This window comes from Chlorocebus sabaeus, chromosome 16, assembly GCF_047675955.1.
Source record: "Chlorocebus sabaeus isolate Y175 chromosome 16, mChlSab1.0.hap1, whole genome shotgun sequence".
Taxonomy (NCBI): Eukaryota; Metazoa; Chordata; class Mammalia; order Primates; family Cercopithecidae; genus Chlorocebus; species Chlorocebus sabaeus.
In genome coordinates this window covers 75747733-75771056 of record NC_132919.1, presented here as the reverse complement: position 1 = coordinate 75771056, position 23324 = coordinate 75747733, and the positions used below count along the sequence as shown (strand labels likewise).

The 23324-nt window shown below is 45.8% G+C and overlaps 1 protein-coding gene across 3 annotated transcripts in view; it reads left to right on the top strand.

Moving 5' to 3' along the window:
* Positions 1 to 2308: 2308 nt before the first annotated feature.
* Positions 2309 to 23324, top strand: part of FAM117A (family with sequence similarity 117 member A) — a 53774-nt gene continuing 32758 nt past the window's right edge. Inside the window, exon 1 of one of the 3 annotated variants that reach the window (XM_008013070.3) lies at positions 2309 to 2549. In XM_008013070.3, the coding sequence (XP_008011261.1) occupies positions 2354 to 2549 (196 nt within the window). In that variant the 5' untranslated portion in view covers positions 2309 to 2353. The remainder of the gene's footprint in view (positions 2550 to 23324) is intronic. The other 2 variants (XM_008013071.3, XM_008013069.3) reach the window with 2 other exon arrangements.

Genomic DNA, 23324 nt, shown 5'->3' with positions numbered 1-23324 from the left:
CACCTAGCCTCTGTAGAACTTAACCTCCCGAAGAATGAGGACAATAATATCTGCATTTTCTGCCTTACATGCCTATTGTGATAATTAAATGAGATAATGTATGTGAAAGCTATAAAACACTAGACAGATGTTAATTTTAGCATCTTAATCAGATTTGCATCTTTGGAGACTCTTTATGTAAGATATAAACAGTAATCCTGTGTTCTTAAGAAAATTTTACACTCAGAGAGATCAGGAACTCAGCTCTGGAGTCAGGCTACCTGGGTAACCTTGGGCATGTTACTGTACTCCTCCCTGAAGTTTCAGTGAAGAGGAAATAATACCCATTTCACAAGTGTGATCTTGAGCATTAAATAAGACAAGGTATGCATGGTACTTAACATGTACCTAGCATGGAGAGAGGAATTCAATGAATATTCGTTGCTACCATTACTGATTTTATTAATGAAGATATGAGGCAGGGTGGTTCAATATGATTGATGTGTTAGAGATTTGAGCTAGAAATCAAAAGGACTCACTTCTTTGGACTTCAGTTTCACTACTTGCACCATGGTAAGAATCCACGTTTTTCCTTTTCCAGATTGTCATGAGGATTTTTAAAAAGTATATGAAGACTTTGAACTACTTGAAATTGAGGAACAATATAAATGCAAGATATCTTTTTTCAACTGAGTTAATTAAGCTTATAAAGACTGAGTTTTTGATCAGTTCATCAATTTTTGTTTATTACTGTCTTTGATTAGGTTGTCCTCTTCATGGAATAGTACAGCAATTCTTCAATCAATAAAACAGTTCAAATGTCAGATCTTGAGGTAAATCCTTCAAAACTGCAAAAGTACACTCTTTGCAAAGAAAACCTTTCTTCAGGAGGTTCCATTGCCTTAATTTATTCAGTGTATGTAGGCTACTTTTAATATTCAACCCACTCTTGAATTTCCACTTTGGGTATTATCTACTTTCAATATTTAATCCCAGAATGACCTCGCCTTGCCTCACAGCAGGCTCCCAGATTACCTCTTTTTCTCTGATTAGTTAGTATGGCTTCAGGGAATATCTTCTTTTTAACATTAAACTGGGCAAAAACAGAAATAGAAAGAAAAATCTGTAGCAAGATCAAAAATAGAATTCACAGCTAAATATAAATCTGGAGGGAATTATTCAATTATTTGGATGGTCCCTAATCACAGACAATCCAGGGTTGATTGACTTTTGCTTTTTCCATATGTAGAACAAAATGATTAACAAATACCAAGAGTAATTTTTTTTTCTTTTGAAGCATAATGCTTTTTAATAGTATCTTAAATGTTATTTTCTTTCCCAAATCCCTTTATATATATTGCAGCATGTGCTTTTCACAACTGCGTGCATTCTCTTTGGGGACCTTCCACTCTCATTTTGACTTGTAAGTCAGAGAGCATTGATCTGGGAAGACCAGGATTTGTTAACGGAGTCACGGTGCAAACTTGGGCAAGTTTTTTAGTCGCTTTGTTCCTTTCACTCTGCTGAGCTAGACTTGGAGTGGACGACTCTGAAGGGAAATTCCCTGCTTCTTTTCAGAGTCCCAATTTAATTTACAGGCTAGCAATTGTTTTTTTAAGGTTGGATCAACACCAAGTAGGGACTTGGAAATGTGGAGAAAGACAGATGTGAGTGTCACATGAGGCAAGGTCGCCATTAAATGCACAAATATAATGCAAATAACATGCAAATAATATGCAAACCTTGCATTAATTTGTAGGCTCTTAGTTTGGAGGTTGTAAGTAGCACTGAGATCCTATAAGGATTTAAAACTAATGTTTTTTAGGTTAAATTAAATGTAATACTTTTTGAAGGTATCGCTTTCTGGGTGATTCAGGGACTCAACTGTTTAAAGTTTGACACGGCTCGCTACTCCCGCCCCCAAAAATGATTTCACTAGTGTTTAATTCCAACCTATACCCAGCGCCGCCCCCACTCTCTAGCTCAGCCTGACGTCACGTGACATTATATTTGCATACTACCTGGGACTGGGTGTGACGCTCCCCTATTCCGCGTCTTCTCATTGGTGGCGTTGGAGAACCAGCCCTCTTCTGTACAGGCCAATCAGCAGCTCCTGGGATGTTGGAAAGCCGAAGGGGGCGGTGTGAGGGTGGGGTCTTGGCTTGGATCGCTAGGCACATCGACCAATCGTCCTCGGAAAGGGAAGGCTAAGCCGTGGATTGGCTGGGGTGGAAGGTCTGGGTTTTCGCAGTCCAATGACAGCTCTAGGATGAGGGGGCCGGTCCCCGCCCCGTAGAGCAGATAAGCAGCGGCAGCGGGGGTTGGGGGGCTGTGTGGGGCTCGCTGTGGGGCTGAGGCAGGCAGCCGGCGGGCCATGGCAGGGGCCGCAGCGGGCGGCAGAGGCGGAGGTGCCTGGGGGCCGGGGCGCGGAGGGTCGGGGGGGCTCCGACGGGGCTGCTCTCCCCCAGCCCCCGCCGGCTCCCCCCGGGCTGGGTTGCAGCCGCTCAGGGCCACGATCCCCTTCCAGCTGCAGCAGCCGCACCAGCGCCGGGACGGGGGTGGCCGTGCAGGTGAGCCGGGCCTGGAGCGGGTGCCGTGGGAGGAGCCGTTGGGGGAGGGGGGGCGCGTGACCGGGGGAAGGGGACGGGGAGAAGTGTGAGGGGAAAGTGGATGGGGGCGAGGGAAGAGAAGGGGGGCGTTCAGAGTCTATGAGGGCAGAGGGAGCGAGAGCGAGGAGCCTTGAAACGTGGGGAGCACCGCTGGGACGGAGTGTGCGGGGAGTCGGGTCCCGGAGGTGAGGGGAGGGACCTGGCAGATGGAGGCTGGCTTTGGGGGCGTAACCGAAAAGTGGGCAGAGGTGTCGTGTGGGGTGAATGGAAGATGCAGGGGGTGGGAGCGAGGCGTGAGGAGGAGTGGCGGGCGGTGGGGGCGCCCCGTGCGGAGGGCTGGCGCTGGGAGCAGGAGTCGGTGGGCGCTGGACGCCTGCACGGGGAGGGGGAGGGGGAGGGGCATGGAGCAGAGCCCCGTGCAGCCATGTGTTACTTCTCCAGCTTGAGTTTGGCCCCAGCATCCCTCTCTACTGCGCTGGAGTTCCATTCTCCACCACTTCACGTGCGCTTCCCTTTATGCCACCTCCTGGAGCTGATTTCTTCTCAGCCCTTTGGAATAAGTTAGTTTAACGGCTTTTACCGTGGTGCAAATGCCACGCTCCCTACATTCTTCTCCCTGTGTCCCAGAAGTTGTATGTTCCCAGATTGTTGACCTGCTTAATATGGCTGTCTCATTCCAACCATCGTTTGTGTGCGAGCATGTGTGTGTGTGTGTGTGTGTGTGTGTGTGTGTGTGTGTGTATAGCGGGGAGAGACCTGGGCAGTTTTGCCCCCTGCCTTTCTACTCCCTTCATCCCCCTACCCACCAAGGCTGTTTTGTCCTGGGCATTGCAGTCAACGTGGCAGTGGGGTGAGGGCTACAGTCAAGTGCACGGTGGCAAGTACCCCACTTTCTGAACAGCACTGAAATGGGTTCTTAACAACAGCTTGATGTGGTGGCTGTGGGGAAACTAGGGAGAAGCAAACTTAACCTTGCTTTCATACTCCAATCTGTGACGGATCCCACAAATGCAAGTACTTAGGAACGGGAAAAGGAACCTACTTGCATGAGGAGGTTGGCAATAAGTTGAAAGTGAGGCTTGTATTTGATTCACACCAGATGTGAAAAGATCATTGCACACTTCCAAAGCCGGAGCCTCTACCAAATGTACAAAAGTCATGATCCCTGCCATCTTAACGGTTAATGACATTCTCTAAACCAGAGTCTCTTGAGCGTCTGATGATTACTAAGCCTAGTTACTGCACATCTTCCTGCTTCTGCGGGGCTATTACAGAGTAGTAGCTACTACAGGGCTACTCCTTGCTAGGTAGGAATGGGATTAAGAGGCTCTCTGAGGTAGAAAGCCCCCAAGTCTTTCTGGACTTTTCACTGTATATGTTAGCATCACATCTTGGGATGCAGAAACTTGGTCAAATCCGGTAGCAAGATGGTGACCAAGTAGTAAGAGTATGTTTAGAATCTGGTGGTGCAGAGTAAGGCAATGCCCAGACCAACTCATGCCTATCATGAGTTATAAAGCAAACCACACGACTACAAACCTGTTGGTTTTGTTTGGGCTTCCTTGAAACCCCGGGAAGTTGGTAGAACAAGAACCAGAACCTTAGTCACTTTTAGTGGAAAACAACAGAAAGCCTACCTGTATAGTAGCTGGAAACTGATTAGCAATCATATTTTAAGATCAGTTATTTTGTGTCTACTATAGAACTAATATTAAAAGGACAATTGCTGGTGGATGCTGTGGAAGGGAGAAGAATGTAGGTTTGGATGTCTGGGTTCATTACACGGCCTGCTCCTTTTATAGAGCCAGAGGCCCTGGGATACTGGTAGAAATGTAGGAAGCTAGAGCTCTGCAGAACTTGTCAGGTGATTTAGGGTAAGTTGGGTGGACTCTTGCTTATAGATTGGGCTGATCAATAATTTATCCACTTATTAATATCCCAGAAGCTTTAATAAGGCATTCGCCTAGTTGGTAGTGGGGGGGATTATTTGTAGATTTTCGGTATGGCAGGAGAGGGGAAAAAATAGGAGGAGGAGAGAGTAGCCAGAGCATGTGGTCTTCTTTGTGGCCAGGCATTAGGGGAATGTACCTGGCCTCTGTTTTGGAGGCACATCAGGGCTTTTACATGTTAACTTAAGCCCACATATGTGTTCACATTATTTCCATTCCTTGGCCTTGGAAAGCACCAGAGGTGGTTTTCTCTAGGACAGTAGAGTATATGGGATAAAAGGAAACCCCTTGTAGTCGTAAACCTTTAAGAGAATGGCACTGGGAGCTGGAATGCCTGGGTTTTAAATCCAGGTTCTGCCATTTACTAGTTGTGTGACTTTGAGGAAGTTCTTTCTGTGTCTTAGTTTCCTCATCTGTGGATAATAATATCTATATCATAAGAATTAAATGAGTTAATAGATAGAAAGTGCTTAAAACGTGCCTGGCACATGAGAAATTTATAAAAGTGTTTACTGCTGCTTATATTATTATTCCCTCTGCTCACCAAGGTGAGAGCACTGTTGGCCAGAGCCCATTGCCTTTTCAGGCTTCAAAGAGCAAACCTAGATTGATCTGAAACCAGTACTACAGGTTTCAGAATTTCAGGGCCTCCTCTTGCATTTTTATTCTCTCATCTTTTAAAATGAGCTTTCTAAACAGAGCTCTGAAACCCAGCTGTTTAAAAAGGCATGTGAGCTGGGACTGGGCTTCAGGAACAATTAAGTGTCGTCACTGTTTCTCTTGCCCATCTCAAAGTGATGTAACGCTCAGGGCTGTGCAGTTATCTCCCGACCACACATCCTGCTGTGTTCTTGACAAGACATATTAGACCTTGTGAAAAGGGTTATGATGTAAAAAGTAGGATTTGCCTTCTGCAACTATTCATCCATAAGGTATGTCTTTGTAAAATGAGGAATGGCTTCATTTTTATGAGCCTGGGCTAGGAGTGAGGAAGGCTGAAGAGAGTGGAGAGAAAAATGAAAGTCAGCTCTAGAAAAGCTAAGAGCCACTAGTGGGTAATAGAAACCTAAGATAAATTTCTTTTTCTTTTTTTTTGGCGGAGTCTTGCTCTGTCACCCAGGCTGGAGTGCAGTGGCACTATCTTGGCTCACTGCAAGCTCCACCTCCTGGGTTCACGCCATTCTCCTGCCTCAGCCTCCCGAGTAGCTGGGACTACAGGCGCCTGCCACCACGCCCGGCTAATTTTTTTGTATTTTTAGTAGAGATGGGGTTTCACCGTGTTAGCCAGGATGGTCTCGATCTCCTGACCTCGTGATTCACCCATCTCGGCCTTCCAAAGTGCTGGGATTACAGGCTTGAGCCACCGCGCCCGGCCAAGATAAATTTCTTACTGCAATTCTCCCTTAAATTAAATTCTCTTTTGTGTTTTATGTCACTTAGAGGCTGCTAACTTTTATGCTCTTCCAGGACCATGATGAAGGACAAAATAGGACTAGGAGGTGAATTGTTCTGGGTTCTAGTCCTGCCTATCTGGTTTAGTGTGTCTGTATGTTCCTAGAATGAAGATAATGTTAATCTAGCTTTGCAAATTATTTCTCCAGTGGACCAGCCCCACTGGGACCAGCTGGGTGCCAGGGAAGCTAAATGCGACCTTGGAACCTCCTCTGACCACCAGAACCTTTTTTAACCAGGGATTGGCAGTTATGGTCTACAGGCCATATCTGGCCCTGGACCTGTTTTTGTAAATAAAGTTTTATTGGAACCAGCCACACTGCTTCATTTAAATATTGTCTAGGGCTGCTTTTGTGCTGTCGGTGAAGAGTTGTGATAAAGACTGTAGGGTCCACAAAGCCTAAAATATTTACTATATGTCACTTTACAGAAAAGTTCGCCAATTCTTGTCTCAAACAGTATACCTGTTTTTCCTATATAAAGATCAGTTTCAAATGTGTGTAATATAAACCTCAGAAAATTCTAAGGCGGTAAAGAAAATGAACAAGCCTGTAGTCCCACTCATATTTTAAGGCAAAAGAAAAGAGGGTCACCTGCTTCCAGTCAGTTCTCAATCTTTGTAGAACATGGTCATGTGTGAATCCAGCCTCTCCACCCCCACCATTGTCAGGTGGTATGTTCGGTAGACATAAGCTAATTTGAATTGACATAAAACCTTAACTGTTAGGCAAATTTGCCCCCTCTCATCTCTTTTTTTTTTTTTTTTTTGAGACGGAGTCTTGCTCTGTCACCCGGGCTGGAGTGCAGTGGTCGGATCTCAGCTCACTGCAAGCTCCGCCTCCCGGGTTTACGCCATTCTCCTGCCTCAGCCTCCCGAGTAGCGGGGACTACAGGCACCCACCACCTCGCCCGGCTAGTTTTTTGTGTTTTTAGTAGAGACGGGGTTTCACCGTGTTAGCCAGGATGGTCTTGATCTCCTGACCTCGTGATCCGCCCGTCTCGGCCTCCCAAAGTGCTGGGATTACAGGCTTGAGCCACCGTGCCCGGCCCCCCTCTCATCTCTTAACCCGTTTCCCCCAACCTGACAGCCCACAACTGCGGTGAACACATTTCACAATCAGATGGAAATTACTTTAGGCTTATCTCCTGTTTTGAATTTTTTTCATTACCTTTTATTTTTCTGAACAGATTAAGGAGAGCTGGCAGTAGTCATGGTTGCCCTAAAATATTGGCTTCCCCACGGGGACATAAGAAGGGTAGTTTGTATCAAATGTCGATTAGGTTCCCCAGGATGGCTGTTTCGTGAATACAAGGCTGCAGTGCTTATATTATTAAATTGTTAAACGCCTTTCTTTGCAATGCTTTGAAAACATTTCTTGGGGGATGGGTATTTAGATGGTCTGGAACCATAAAAAGGAGGTTGCATATCAGAGTCCCTAAGAGAAAGCCCACAGCAAACTAGTCCACATGGCTACTGGTGCCAGAAACAGGCTGGAGATTAGAAGAGAGTTCCAACCTTTCCATGCCAAGGCATCATCTTGCTATAATGAGGCCTGGGGGTGCAGTTAAAACCCTTTAAGAGCTACAATTGCCCTTCTAAAACCTGTGATTGAGGCAGCTTCTGTTTGGGAAGCATTAAAACACCAGACACTTCCTAGCCCAACACTGCTAACTGTTGCTTTTGACAGCTTTGCCAGCACCAGGCACATACATGGTCAGCAAAATGCACTGCTGAAGCATCTGACTCTTAAATGTTATCACCAGTGATGACATCCTTGAAATTGGGGGCTAGCTGCTTAACTGCTTTATCTCTTTGGTACCCAAAGGAGTGTGAGTCCATGTGTTCTTCAGTATTTTGGATAGCAAAGGATTATATAGTACGAGAAGGTCTCACTTATATAACATGGAGCTAAGAGATCTTAAACCATTTGAGGTCAGTGTCAGAGGGGTGAGAATAACAGTGGGCTGTGATGGCAAGAGGACATTGTTCTCTCACGTTCTAGACATATAGATCTTTAGAAAGTTGGAGGCAGTAATGCAAAACTTTCATAGTGATGGTGCTAATTTAGGTGTTACCACAGTGGTTGGTGGGCTTTAATAGCCAAGAGAACACTATGCCTGTATTTTCTGCTGAATTCAGTTTATTTTGAATGGTGTGATGGGCATCAGGGCCACACTATTCCTTGATCTTGGAAGAACTGTTAGAGCATCTTCCTCCAGATTCTTAGATGACTCATACAGAGCCTTCCTGCTAAAGGATTCAGACTTTAGGGTGTGGCATGTTCTGAGGGGCAGGTCTGGTTATGGAGTTCTTACTGACACTATCACGTTTGACTCTAGCTGAAGTGTTCTGACTAGACCTGCCTGGGCTTACCCTTACTCCACAGGCAGTTTGGAGCCCTTTTATTTAATTAATTAATTAATTAATTAATTTTATTTTTATTTTTATTATTTTTTTGAGACAGAGTCTCACTGTGTCACCCAGGATGAAGTACAATGGCACGATCTCGGCTCACTGCAACCTCTTCCTCCCAGGTTCAAGCCGTTCTCCTGTTTCAGCCTTTCAAGTAGCTGGGACTACAGGCGCCTACCACCACACCCGGCTAATTTTTGTATTTTTAGTAGAGATGGGGTTTCACCATATTGGCCAGGCTGGTCTCAGACTCCTGACCTTGTGATCCACCTGCCTCGGCCTCCCAAAGTGCTGGGATTTCAGGCGTGAGCCACCGTGCCCAGCTTATTTATTTATTTTTTGGAGATGGACTCTTACTCTGTCACCCAGGCTGGAGTGCAGTGGCACGATCTTGGCTTACTGCAACCTCCACTTCCAGATTCAAGCATTTCTCCTGCCTCAGCTTCCCAAAAAGCTGGGATTACAGGTGTGCACCACCATGTCCAGCTAATTTTTTTGTATTTTTATTAGAGACGGGGCAGGGGATTTCACCATGTTGGCCAGGCTGGTCTCCAACATCTGACCTCAGGTGATCCACCCGCCTTGGCCTCCCAAAGTGCTGGGATTACAGGCGTGAGCCACCACACCTGGCCCTGGAGCCCTTTTAAAGCAATGGAAAGGAAAACCTTATGTGTCACTCCCAGTTCAGAGCAAAGGTAGATGCTCACCAGAGAGTGAGTTAGTGAGAATGGATAGTCTCTTCTTGGGTTAGTAAGCTCTGCCATCCTTTGAGATGCATGTTACCCTTCTTTGTCACAGAAGTGGGAACAGGGAAGAGTGGAAGCAAAGAAAGGATGGGTGGGAAATCTGGTCAGTTCCCCCCTTTGTCTAGGTTCAGTCTTCACAGAGGGCTCCATTATTTGGTTAGCAGGATATGAATTAACCAAACATTAGCCAAATCTACTCACATTATTAGGTCAAAAACAAATCCTGATCTCAGAAAGGGAAGAGTTGTGGATGATATTTGAAATTTCTAAGTTATCTGTGCCCCAGTTTTCTCCAGTTTGTGGAGCTCATGAAGGGGCCGTTGTTGGCAACAGCTGGATGGTAGGAGGTTCTCGTAACAGCTGGCTGCTAGTGTTCAGGCTCAGCTCATGGTCCCCACCAAACCTCCTGGTTTGGAATACTCTGCCTGGCACTGTGCTTTCCCCTCAGGGTCACTACAAAGCTGAATGCCGAGCCTTGCAGTCATTTAAATGCTTCACCTTAGGCCCACATACGCCTTGATCGACCCTTACTGTGTGGGAGCACTGCAGCTAATCAAGGGTGGCTTTAATGAACTTAAAAGAATGCTATCGAAGTATTTCATAATAGAAAAAGTTCAAGTCCAGGCCCTGGGGGACCTGGAACTGAAGTCCAGGCCATGTGCAGACATTTACCCTGCCCTGCTCAGGCATACAGGTTTGTGGATTTGCTCAGGAGCCCTCGAGAGTTGCTGGGGGAGTGGAGGAGGGATGGAGTGCCTTTAGCTCAGCTCTGCGTACATTAGCAGTTTGAGCTCCCAGCTCCCTAGTAAAAGGGGTGGAGGCTAGGGGAGGCCTGGGAATACTCGGAGGGTTTTGGTTGCTCTGAAGCAGCTGGCCTGTGATCAAGGGTTAAGGAGTTTTCTCTCAGAGACTGCCTGAATGTGGCTTCTTAGAGGATGGATGGTATTTGACAGAACAAAGCTGTAGGTTTGGGGTGCCTCTTCTCTCTCTCTCTTTTTTTGAGGCAGAGTCTCATTCTATATCTCAAGCTGGAGTGCAGTGGCGTGATCTCAGCTCACTGAAACCTCCACGTCTCTGGGTTCAAGCAATTCTCCTGCCTTACCCTCCCAAGTAGCTGGGACTACAGATGTGTGCCATCATGCCCAGCTAATTGCTGTATTTTTAGTAGAGATGGGGTTTTACCATGTTGGCCAGGCTGGTCTCGAACTCCTGACCTAAGTGATCCCCCTGCCTTGGCCTCCCAAAGTGCTGGGATTACAGGTGTGAGCCACCGCCCCCAACCTTTCTCTCTCTCTCTCTTTTTTTTTTTTTTTGAGAGATGGGGTCTAGCTCTGTCACCCAGGTGGGAATCTAGTAATGCCATCATAGCTCACCATAGTCTCCTGGGCTCCAGCCATCCACGGGGTGCCTCCTCTCTGACTCTGAGCTCCCTATCCTGTAAACGAAGGATGACTTTTCCAGGGAAGCCATGTTTGTTAGGGGCAGCCTAGTTCACCCCCAGCTCTGCCACTTGAGTCCCTTATCATCTGATCCTAAATGAAGACATGCAGGAGAGCACCAAGATATTACATCCTCAAAGGTCAAAGGAAGGATTAATGTGCAACTCTAAAAGCAGATTGCTAACACATCCATAAGTGAATAAAATATAAATTCAAGCTGGAGGAGGCAAAGAATGAAGAAATACTCAGTGTTTGGTGAGATTAATTAGAGAAAACTACTGGGATGTTTTGAGAAGGCTTTAAAAAAAAAATTGTCAATATATTATTTTCCCTAAGGTTAAATTAAGTTTTTACTCTCTCCTTTCCTTTCCCTTTCAAAAGTGACATTGTTTCGCCTGGTCTAGTCAGCTATATTCCTTATTTTTCTCAAACCTCTTGAGTCCCTTCTGCCCTATACTGGAAATTGTGTGCCTGCCTTTTTAAGAGTAGGCACCTCATGTTTCAAGTTCAAGTGCAATGGAACTCACCCTGCAGCTTGAACAGATTTGAGTGTTTTTGCAGAGGGAGGGCCAGGGCAGATGGGGAGTGTCATGCTCAATAAATACTTGTTGGATTGAGTTGCTGGGGAGGCAGCAGAATGGGGAGAGTAAGCCACACCTCCCCCAGGCTCACTCAGAATGGTCTTTCCCACTTCTGGTCCCCATATACTGTTCCCCCTCTGTAATACCTCTCTTCAGCTACTTACAAGGCAAAACCCCCCGAAGTGTTAGTATTCTTTCTTTCCTTAAATCACTGGTCGCCTATTCATCCTGGTCATTGGGCTTGAAGCCCAGCTGGTGGCAAAGACGTGGCATTTCCATAGATGTCATTACTAGGCCTGTAGGTTCTTTTCCCAACACACTTACAGCTAGAGGGTGAGCTTGGGCAGTTACCAGGTCGATCCATGGAAACAGCCAATGTGTAGGATTTTGTTATGATTTTGTTAAAAAGCCAGACTGCCTGGCTTTAGGCTTTGAAGTGGATATGGTGAGAGGCCAAGGAGACCAAGATGAATGCTAGCTGTCTTTTCACTCCAGGTAGATTTGTGCCAACTTCCTAGTAGTGTTCTGTGTAGCAAGGAGATGGAAGAAAACAATCTCTGGATCAGTGGCTTTTCTAGGCCAAGGAGGAGAATTATCTGTTGGCCCTGTGATGACTTCAGAGGTGTGATCAGGCTGGAAGTGCCCCCTCTCAAGCCAGCCACCATCCTGTGATAGCAGGCACTGCTATTTCTCCTCCCACCAACCACCAGATAAGGAAGTGCAAGAAAGAGATGCTTGTTATCACTTCACAGGCCCTGGACACTTAACACCGTTGTCCACAGAGTCTCTGTTCCCTGCCTTGAAGGTTGCCAACCATGTGTCTGGTGGCTTAGTGAAAATGACTTTTTTTCTTTTATTTTTTTTCTTTTTTTTGAGACAGAATTTTACTTTTGTTGCCCAGGCTGGAGTGCGATGGTGCCATCTCGGCTCACCGCAACCTTCACCTCCCAGGTTCAAGCGAGTCTCCTGCCTCAGCCTCCCAAGTAGCTTGGGATTACAGGCATGCACCACTACGCCCAGCCATTTTTGTATATTTAGTAAAGATGGGGTTTCTTCATGTTGGTCAGGCTGGTCTCGAACTCCCAACCTCAGGTGATCCAACCCCCTCGGCCTCCCAAAGTGCTGGGATTACAGGTGTGAGCCACTGCACCCAGCCGAAAATGGCTTTTTTAACCTGCCCGGCTGGGTGTAAGTTTGAACAGAGTGAAAATGTGATTGGGAGCAGTGGCAGATTATCTTACCCTCTCTTCCCTCCCCTCCTTCTCTCTACCCCACACTCCCTTCCCTTTAAGAGTTTGCTGTGCTTGGCCGGGTGTGATGTCTCACGCCTGTAATCCCAGCACTTTGGGAGGCCGAGGCGGACGGATCACGAGGTCAGGAGATCAAGACTATCCTGGCTAACATGGTGAAACCCCGTCTCTACTAAAAATACAAAAAATTAGCCGGGCGTGGTGGTGGGTGCCTGTAGTCCCAGCTACTCAGGAGGCTGAGGCAGGAGAATGGCGTGAACCCAGGAGGCGGAGCTTGCAGTGCGCCGAGATGGCGCCACTGCACTCTAGCCTGGGGGACAGAGCGAGACTCCGTCTCAAAAAAAAAAGAAGAAAAAAAAAAAAAAGAGTTTGCTGTGCTCTGTGCATGTCTGGTCGCCCACGTGGCTTTGGAAAAACCACTCCTGATAACACGTGCGCTCCCTGCCCCACAGCGGCAGGCTGGTGGAAAACTTGCCACACAGCCCCTGTTTGGGGATTGTCTTCTTAACTCCTGCCCATCAGATATGACATAAGCCAGGGGTGGGGTTGGGGTGGGAGTGGATAGCATTTGGCATGATAGAGGGGATGCAGCCAGAGGGCTTTCACGACATAGTCTGGATTTACAAACTGGGGAGAGGAGGGCTATATGAACCACGTCCATGGGGGGTGTGCACATCTTAATGCTGAGAGCAGCACCTGGACTCTTACTGGAATCTGGGGTAGTTCTGTGTTCACAGAGGAAGACAAAAACAGTTGCTTCTATAGAAAGAAAGAGTCTCTGAATCTCAGCTCTAAAAGGCCCAAAAAATCACCTGTATTTTTCAGGGAAATGGAGAATATAGATAGCATTAGGTTTTTTGTTTGTTTGTTTTGAGACAGAGTCTCACTCTGTTACCCAGGCTGGAGTGCAGTGGTGCAATCTCTGCTGACTGCAACCTCCACCTCCCAAGTTCAAGTGCTTCTCCTGCCTCAGCTTCCCGAGCAGCTAATTTTTATATTTGTAATAGAAACAAGGTTTCATCATGTTGGCCAGACTGGTCTTGAACTCCTGACCTCAGGTGATCCAACCGCCTCACCCTCTCAAAAGTGCTGGGATTACAGGCTTGAGCCACCGTTCCTGGCCTTCATTAGTTTTGACAATATGTTCCATTTGTTTAGGTCTGTGGTGCTTCTGATGGGAACTCTCAACTGTTTTTCATGCATCTTCACAACAGTCCTGCAGGTGCAGGTGGCATTTCATTGTTTTTGCAGATAAGGAAACTGAGGCCCGGAAAGGAAGTACTTGTTCGAGACCAAATGACTAATAAACCCCTTTTGCTTAATTAGGCAAAGGGCATTTCCCACATATGCAGAAAAAGTCCGTTGTGAATTTTGTCTCAGGCTGGCATCCACTGCTACCTGCCCAGCACACCTCCAGCATTTGTTTCTCCTCTGTTTATATATCTGTATTCCAGGAGCAAAGATTCATTTGTTAAGCTAAGCAAAAGAGAATTGGGGCTGGGTGTGGTGCCTCACACCTGTAATCCTAGCAGTTTGAGAGGCCGAGGCAGGCAGATCACTTGAGGTCAGGAGTTTGAGACTAGCCTGGCCAACATGGTGAAACCCCATCTCCACTAAAACTACAAATATTAGTAGGGCGTGTTGACACCTGCCTCTAGTCCCAGCTACTCAGGAGGCTAAGGTAGGAGAATCACTTGAGTCCGGAGGCGAAGGTTGCAGTGAGCCAAGACTGCGCCACTGCCCTCCAGCCTGGGTGACATAGCGAGACTGTCTCAGGAAAAAAAAAAAAAAAAAAGAATTGGAAACTGGGCTGCAAAGAAGTCTCTTTCTTCCTTTAGCACCCCAAGGTGACTATCCACACCATAAATACTCACTTGGTGTGGGTAGTTGGAAGATGATGGTTACTATTAATACATTATTACATGTGTGATATGGTGGCAGTTTTTGAGTGTTTCCAGCTGGTTTGAGATATACCATTTCCATGTAGAATGAGTAGCTAACAAGGGACAGATAGGACATAGGAGGCAAACCAAGTTTTTCTGCCTCTGTGGGGTGGTCATGTTTACTGAGCTTGGGGCAAGGCCATGTTAGGGAGACATGCAAAGATGGATCTTACAGGAAAAGGTTTCTTTCTTATGTGTGATTATGTGAAATCCAGAAAAGCACCCGGGAATACATGTGGGTGATGTATTCCTATGGCAGGGGCAGGGTAGATGCAAGTGGCATTGTGCCGTGATAATAGCTTAGTTCTCTCTGTAGGGGACCCCTGGTGTAACCATCCCCCTACTTCTAGTGGGAAAGAAGCCTGGGGGGCGGATCTGTCTGAGCATATCTCCCTCTCCTAGCTTTAGGTTAACTGAAAGTGGAGTCATTGTAATGTATGATAGTGCTCTTCCGCGACAGGCATGTGCCCAGTAAGAGAAATAGGAAGACCTTGAACTCTGGGAAAAAGCTCCATCTAGGGACTACGTATCGTGGAGAATTGACTTCTTAGAGGTTATCTAACCCTCCCAGGTGGATTACAGGCTGCTCTTACCTCCAAAGCAGACTCTGTATAGAATTCTCTCTCTCTCTCTTTTTTTTTTTTTTTTAATAGAGATGGGGTCTCACTATGTTGCCCAGGCTGGTCTCAAACTCCTGGGCTCAAGTGATCCTCCTTCCTCAGCCTCCCAAAGTGCTGGGATTACAGGCATGAGCCATTGCACTTGGCCTAGAAATCTTTTTTTTTTTTTTGAGACGGAGTCTCACTCTGTTGCCCAGACCAGAGTGCAGCGGTGCAATCTTGGATCACTGCAACCTCCACCTCCCAGGTTCAAGCATTTCTCCTGCCTCAGCCTCCTGAGTAGCTGGGATTACAGGCACCTGCCACCATGCCTGGCTAATTTTTTTGTATTTTTAGTAGAGACAGGGTTTCACCATTACTGGCCAGGCTGGTCTCAAACTCCTGACCCTGTGATCTGCCCATCTCACCTCCCAAAGTGCTGGGATTACAGACACGAGCCACTGCGCCTGGCCAGGAAGTCTTTAATATTCTAATAACCATATGCTTGTGTGAAATCTTTTTTTTTTTTTTTTTTTGAGACCGAGTCTCGCTCTGTTGCCAGGCTGGAGTACAGTGGCGTGATCTTGTCTCACTGCAACCTTCGCCTTCTGGGTTCAAGTGATTCTCCTGCCTCAGCCTACTGAGTAGCTGGGACTATAGGCACATGCCACCATGCCCAGCTAATTTTTGTATTTCTTAGTAGAAGTGAGGTTTCACCATGTTGGCCAGGATGGTCTTGATCTCGACCTCGTGATCTACCCACCTGGGCCTCCCAAAGTGCTGGGATTATAGGCGTGAGCCACCGTGCCCAGCCTTTTTTTTTTTTTTTTTTTTTTGTAGACAGAGTTTGCTTTTGTTGCTCAGGCTGAGTTCAGTGGCACAGTCTCAGCTCACTGCAACTTCCGCCTCCTGTGTTCAAGTGATTCTTCTGCCTCAACCTCCCAAGTAGCTGGGATTACAGGCACACACCACCACACCTGGCTAATTTTCGTGTTTTTAGTAGAGACAGGGTTTCACCATGTTGGCCAGGCTGGTTTCAAACTCCTGACCTCAGGTGATCTGCCTGCCTCAGCCTCCCAAAGTGCTGGGATTATAGGCATGAGCCATCGTACCTAGCTGAAACCTTTCTTTCCTAGTTATTTCCCAACTTCACAAGGTAAAATCCCATTACAACAAATATTACAAAAATGCTTCTGTATGATAAAGCTGTTTCCATGGTTCATGTAAATGCTTTGTTGTTTTTTGTGGGGTTTGTTGTTTTAAAAAATATAGTAACTAATAATCATATATACCAAGCACTTTTTCTGGTACCTGTGTGTGTAATAGCTCATCTTTTTTTTGAGATGGAGTTTTGCTCTTGCCGTCCAGGCTGGAGTGCAATGGCACAATCTCGGCTCACTGCAACCTCTGTCTCCCAGTTTCAAGCGATTCTCCTGCCTCAGCCTCCCGAGTAGCTGAGATTACAGGCACATGCCACCACGCCTGGCTAATTTTTGTATTTTTAGTAGAGATGGAGTTTCACCATGTTAGCCAGGCTGGTCTCGAACTCCTGACCTCAGGTGATCCGCCCGCCTCCGCCTCCCAAAGTGCTGGGATTACAGTCGTGAGCCACCACGCCCGGCCAATAATAGCTCATCTCTAAAGCAGGAACACCTGAGTGCTTGCTGTTTGCACAGTAGACAAAGAAAAAGGAACAGAGCTGTGGAACCATCACGAAATAGCCATGCCTCCTTCGCTTCCTCTTCATCTTGATCCTCCCCTCCTCCAGTAGTTCCCTGTTCTTTTCAAATAGAACACCACACAAAAACCCAGTGAAGGAAAGTGTGTGTGTGTGCGTGTGAGTCTGAATATGAGTGTGTGTCTTGCATGTGGACATGTGGGTGTGTTTGAGCATGTGTAAGAAAAAGTACATGTGAAGAAAGCAGACAGTAAAGCAAATGGGGCAGCTGTTACAATAGGCAAATCTGTGTAAAGATTATATGGGTGTTCTATATACTGTTCTTACTCTTGCATCTATAAATTTGAAGTTATTTTCAAATAAGATACTTAACACATGGATATATGTGAGACTAATTTGACTGCACTAGGAGTTCTCTGGAATGGAAATTTTCTTCTACATCCTGATAACATATCTTACTCTCCCCATTTAACAGATGGAACAACTGACACTCAGAGAAGTTAAGTGATCTATCTGAGTTCACATAGCACATGGGGCGGAGGCAGTATGTAGGCCCAGGTATTGACCATTATAGTAGGCCCCTTCTTAGGAGACCATAGCTGGTCCTTACTACTCTAGCTGGACCAGGTTGGCGTCAGATTCTGAGAGCTGATTGGGTGCCCGCTGCTGTGTGTCCCAGCCCCTCATGTGTCAATGCCCCTCATTGACCCAGCAGTGGAGTCAGCAGGGTTGCAGCTGTCTGCTGAAGCACACTGAGCATATTCAGAATGGCCAGGAACCTTCTAGAGAAACTGCTTCCTTAGGCTAAGAAACACTGTCACTGTGCTCTGCCCTCAACTCTCTTCATTTCTTTTTTTTTTTTTTTTTTTTTTTTTTTTTGAGATGGAGTCTTGCTCTGTCACCAGGCTGGAGTGCAGTGGCGCAATCTTGGCTCACTGCAACTTCCGCCTCCCGGGTTCAAGCAATTCCCCTGCCTCAGCCTCTCGAGTAGCTGAGACTACAGGTGTGTGCCACCACGCCCGGTTAATTTTTTGTGTATTTTAGTAGAGATGAGGTTTCACCATGTTGGCCAGGATGGTCTTGATCTCCTGACCTTGTGATCCACCCACCTTGCCCTCCCAGAGTGCTGAGATTACAGGAGTGAGCCACCACACCCAGCCTTCATTTCTTAAAATACATGAAACCGGAAGACCCTGCTGTGCCAGAGCCATGGGGGACTATTACCTCATTTATATAGTTGAGAACTGAGGGAAAAAGGAGTGGGTTTGGTTTATAAAGTGATGCCAGGTATAGGCCTAGGCCAGACAGCTTTCCTCTGCTATGTACCAGTCGATTGGTTGTACCCACTGCCTTGTGAGTGAGCAGGTTGCATGGTTCAGTGCAGCACATTGTATTAAGTAGATCAGGAGTTACAACTTCATGCACAAAGAGATGGCTCATTTTTAGTCAGTGAAAACCTTTCATTAACCACAGGGCCCAAGGAGGGGTGGATCTGGTAATCATTGCTAAGCAGACAGAGCTAGAGGTTCAGACACTGACGCTTGTGTGCCGGCCCCTTTCCTCTCACACCAAACCACATGTTATGCATCTGTTTGTGCTCCTTGAAGGCCCTTGAATTATTCTTGTCATTTTTGCTTGCTGATGTTTTCCCCCAGCTGCCAGAGTTGGGGGTAAGTGAATGAATATGTCCCACTCGAATTCTTAACATAGAGAAAACATTTTCCTGAAAATCTTTAGTTTTAGAATGCATCCTTTATCTGAAATGCCTACCTGTAGCTACCTTAGACTTAATAAATCCTGACCATGGTTAAGTTGTCATCAAAGGATTTTTTTTCAGGGGCCCAGCTAGTTGTATGAAATAGATCCATGAGCACTTACTATATTGTTACCGCAGCTTATATACTTAGATTGTTTGTCCTTAGGCAGTGATGAAGTTATATACCTTGCCCCCACCGTTCTGTGATTCCTCAGGCTCTTTCCCTCCCCTAACGTAAGTGCCCGGTAGTTGACAACCAGAATCAGGGCAAGATGCAGGAGGATGAGAAGGGGCTGCACCCAAATTCCCGTTGGGTTGTCTGAAGCTTAGAGGTCTGTGTTGGAGCTGCTGTGCAAGTGGCAATGCTGTCTGCTCAGAGAGGACTGTGATAACTGAGCCTGGACCTTCTAATTCTTAGAGGTTTGGTTAGGACTTATTGGTAATCAATGTCCCAGTGTTTCCCTGGATCAATTTTGTTTTTGCTTCATGAGGATAAGCCTTTTTACTTGAGTTATAAAAGAAGGTGACATTACTGTTAAGCATTCCTGATCTCAGAACAGATCCAAAACCCATCATATACAGGGGAAGAGGGTATAACTTACCTTCCAGTGGTGTTGCCACCCACTTCTCTGCCTCTGGAAGCACAGGAGAGGCGACCTCATAAGCACCCTTCTGATATGAAGCCATCAGCATATATTGAGGGTAGGAGGAATCTTTCCAATGTGATATCTTCAACACTCTTTCTGGAAGGGCCATCTAATCTTGCTTTTCAGACTAGGTTTACCCTGGAGGCAGTACATAACCTTTGGGCTTCCCTTAGGACACCTGAACAACCAGCAAGACCAGGGCTTCAAAGCAGGGTCTGCCCTGGAATGTTGCCCAATGCACTTTGGGGCTCTTTCACAGCTAGAGCTCAGCATGGGAATTTGCCACTGATTTGAGGTTTGTTCCAAAATATCAGGGCCCAGGTAAGGAATCACTAGATGGGATGTTGTGGTCTCTAAGATAATCTCCCTTTTTTGAAGCTGGGGGCATGAAGTAGATAGAGCTTGACTACAGAGTTGGAGATGATCAGAGAAGAATTTCTGCAAGTGGGTTGAGATGGTTCACACAAATTTTCAAGAATGCGGGGGTTGAGAAGAATAACCCTACTAGGGTCTTTGATCCTGAAGGCAGAGCAAATTCTGTTACTGTGACCTTCCTGGCCCTGAGGAACTTCAATAATTGTTCCTTATGAATGCCCCCCAACTTCCTCCCCATAGCCCAGAGCAAAATGAATCAGTCAGGGTTAGGAGCAGAGGGTCCTGACAGAGTCCAATCTAGTGAGCTGTAGCGAGAGAGCAAACCTCCCCTCTGAGTGTTCATGTCTACTTGATGGTTACTCCCAGCTTGCCCAGTCATGTGACCAGATGTCTGCTTGTGGCTAGCCACAGGTAAACTGAGTGCTATTTATATTCTCCTGCTTGGTGAAGGAGGTGGGAGAGATCATCTGGGAGCCCACAACACAGCTGTTTGATCAGCCTAGGTAAGGCAAATCTCCCTTTGACTTTGTGCCTTTTTTTTTTTTTTTTCCCCTACTTATCTTGCCCCAGATAATAGCATGGGTTCTGAACTTTCAATTTAGCTGATTGGTCAGTAGCCATCTCTTATTTACCCTTTAATAGTTGGGGAATTCTAGAACTAGAGGAGGCCCAAACTCATCTGGGTACAGTCTCCTGTCTTCAAGGGTAAATACTGAGACAGCTGGGGATGTGTAATTATCTCTTCCTGAGGCTGTTCAGAGGCAGAGTCTAGCCACCCTCATTCAACCTTTTATCTATCTAGCTAGACTCTCTCTTATTCTAACTAAAGCCTTTTTACTGTCCTTTATGTTTGCACCCGCAAGGAAGATTACTGATAAATTCTAATTCATTTTCCTTCCCGCCTGGGATCAAGCTACCCTCCATTTAGCCATTTTTACCTCTCTCTCTGGGATCTCACTGGTTTCTGCATTCCTTTTGAAGAGCAATCATGACAAACGGTTGCCGAGGGACCACTTGGCTGTGTATATCTGAGGTTATATCCTACTCCAGCCATGTTTCTGGACTTATAGGAAGCTCTTAATTCTGCCTATAGTCTTAGTCTTGCTCCTGGGATGACATGACACTTCTTAATTTAGTTTAGTATCTTGATTCTACCTTGCATTAACTTACATCTTGTGAGTTTCAGTTCCTTGCCTCAGCCTTATCCATGCTTTTATTTCTTGCCTACCTTCAGTCCCCCAAATTAGATGTCCAGTGACCCAGTTGAATTTGGCTATAACCTGCCAATGTTGAAACGCTAAAGGGTTTAGGTCCTTGCTGAGGAGTGAATTGAATTTGTCTTCCTCAATGAAGCCAGTATTTTTTTTCTTACAACTTTATTTTGGAAAATTTCAAACCTACAGAAAAGTTAGAAGCACAATGTCTACCTATTTATCTTTCACCTAAACCCACTGATAACTTTTGCCACAATGGTCTCATCTCTCTTTTCTCCTTCTGTTTATATATATGTGTGTCTAGACATACCCACATATGCACGTATGTACATCCATATGCACTTTTTTGGGTGCACAATTTGACAGTAAGTTGCAATTATCATGACATTTGTCACCTCATAACAGTGGCATCTCCTGAGAATAAAAACATCCTTCTCCATAATCGTAATACCATCATTATACGTAATGAAATGACATCATCTATTAGGTTGGTGCAAAAGTAATTGTGGCTTTGCCAAAGGCAGAAATGGACTAGAGATGTCATCTAGTCCATTTTCAAATTTTCCCTTTGATGGTTCTTGTTTTTGATCAGAACCCAGCCAAAGTCCCCTTTTGGTTATGTCTGTTTTAAAAGTCTCTCAATCTGGAACTACTTCCCACTCCTGTTTCTTGTTTTGTTGTATTTATTTTTTATGACTAACATTTTGAAAAGTGAGCATCAGTTGTCTCTAGTTGTCCCACACTGGATTTTTCTGTTTCCTCATGGTGTATCTAACTTGCTCCTATATCCCGTGTATTTCCTGTAAATGGGAAGTTAGATCTGGGACCCGATTAGATTCAGGTTAAACATTTCTGACAAGAACATCTCATGGATAAAGCTATGTACTTCATAAAATGTCACTTTAGGCGATACATAATGCCAGAATGTCCACTGCTAGTCAGGCTCAGTTGGATCACTTGAGGTGGTATGGTAGCCCCCAGGCTATAAAAGTACATTATTCTCTTTGTAAGTGGTTTCTGGGGTAATACTTTGGGATTATATAAATCTTCTGTTTCCTATGACCTTTGACCCAGCAGTGTTGGCATCTATTGAGAACTCTTCCTGATAGAGATATTACTCTGGGAGTTGCATAAAGGCAGTTCTGAATTAACACTAATAGATGTGAGTGTTGACATGAGCAGTTCAAAAGAAGAATAACCAAAAAATTGTCTTTTGGCCTTTGAAATCACTGGAGGGATGACAACAAAATGGGACCATCAAATTCTGTCAATGTTTGTAGGTTTTTAACTTGAGTATCAGTTGCTAAAACATATACCATCAGCCCTCTGCATCTGTGGGTTCTGCATCTGTGGGTACTACCAACTGAGTATCAAAAATACTTAGAAAAAATTGTGGCCGGGCGCCGGTGGCTCACGCCTGTAATCCCTGCACTTTGGGAGGCCGAGGCGGGCGGATCACGAGGTCAGGAGATCGAGACCATCCTGGCTAACACGGTGAAACCCCGTCTCTACTAAAATACAAAAAATTAGCTGGGCACGGTGGCGGGCGCCTGTAGTCCCAGCTACTCGGGAGGCTGAGGCAGGAGAATGGCACGAACCCGGGAGCGGAGCTTGCAGTGAGCCGAGATGGTGCCACTGCACTCCAGCCTGGGCGACAGAGTGAAGACTCTGCCTCAAAAAAAAAAAAAAGAAAAAAAAAAAAAAAAAGAAAAAATTGTACAGACTTAATTTTTCTTGTTATTTCTTATTTCTTTCTTTCTTTCTTTTTTTCTTTTTTTTTTCTTTTCTTTTTGAGACAGAGTCTGGCTCTGTCACCCAGGCTGGAGTGCAGTGATGCGATCACAGCTCACTGCAGCTTTGACTTCCTTGACTCAAGCAATCCTCCCACCTCAGCCTCCAGAGTAGCTAGGCCTGTAGGCACATACCACCACACCTGGTTAATTTTTAAAATTTTTTGTAGAGACATCGTTTCTTTATGTTGCCCAGGCTGGTCTCAAACTCCTGGACTCAAGTGATCCTCCTGCCCCAGTCTCCCAAAGTGCGGGATGACAGGTGTGAGCCACCATGCCTGGTTTCTTGTCATTATTTCTTAAATAATACAGTATGACAACTATTTATATAGCATTTACATTATATTAGGTATTATAAGTAATCTAGAGATAAAGTGTGAGATTGCAGGGAGGCCGGGCAAGGTGGCTTACACCTATAATCCCAGCACTTTGGGAGGCCAAGGCACAAGAATCGCTTGAGCCCAGGAGTTCGAGACCAGCCTAGGCAACATAGAGAGATCCTGTCTCTACAAAAAAATTTTAAAATTAGCTAGGCAAAGTAGTTCGCACCTGTTGTCCCAGCTACCCGGGAGGCTCAGGTGGGTCATGCCTGTAATCCCAGCACTTTGCAAGGCCAAGGAGGGAGAATCACTTGAGCCCAGGAGCTTAAGGTTTTAGTGAACTGTGATCATGCCACTGCACACCAGCCTGGGCAACAGAGCAAAACCCTGAATCAAAAGAAAAATAAATAAACAAATAATAAAGTATATGGGAGGATGTGCTTAGTCCATATGCAAATACTGCACTGTTTTATATGAAGGACTTGAGCATCCATAGCTTTTGGTATCTGCAGGAGGTCCTGAAACCAATCCCCCACGGATGCCGAGTGATGACTGTATGCTGCTGTCTGGCTGTTTAAGTCAGG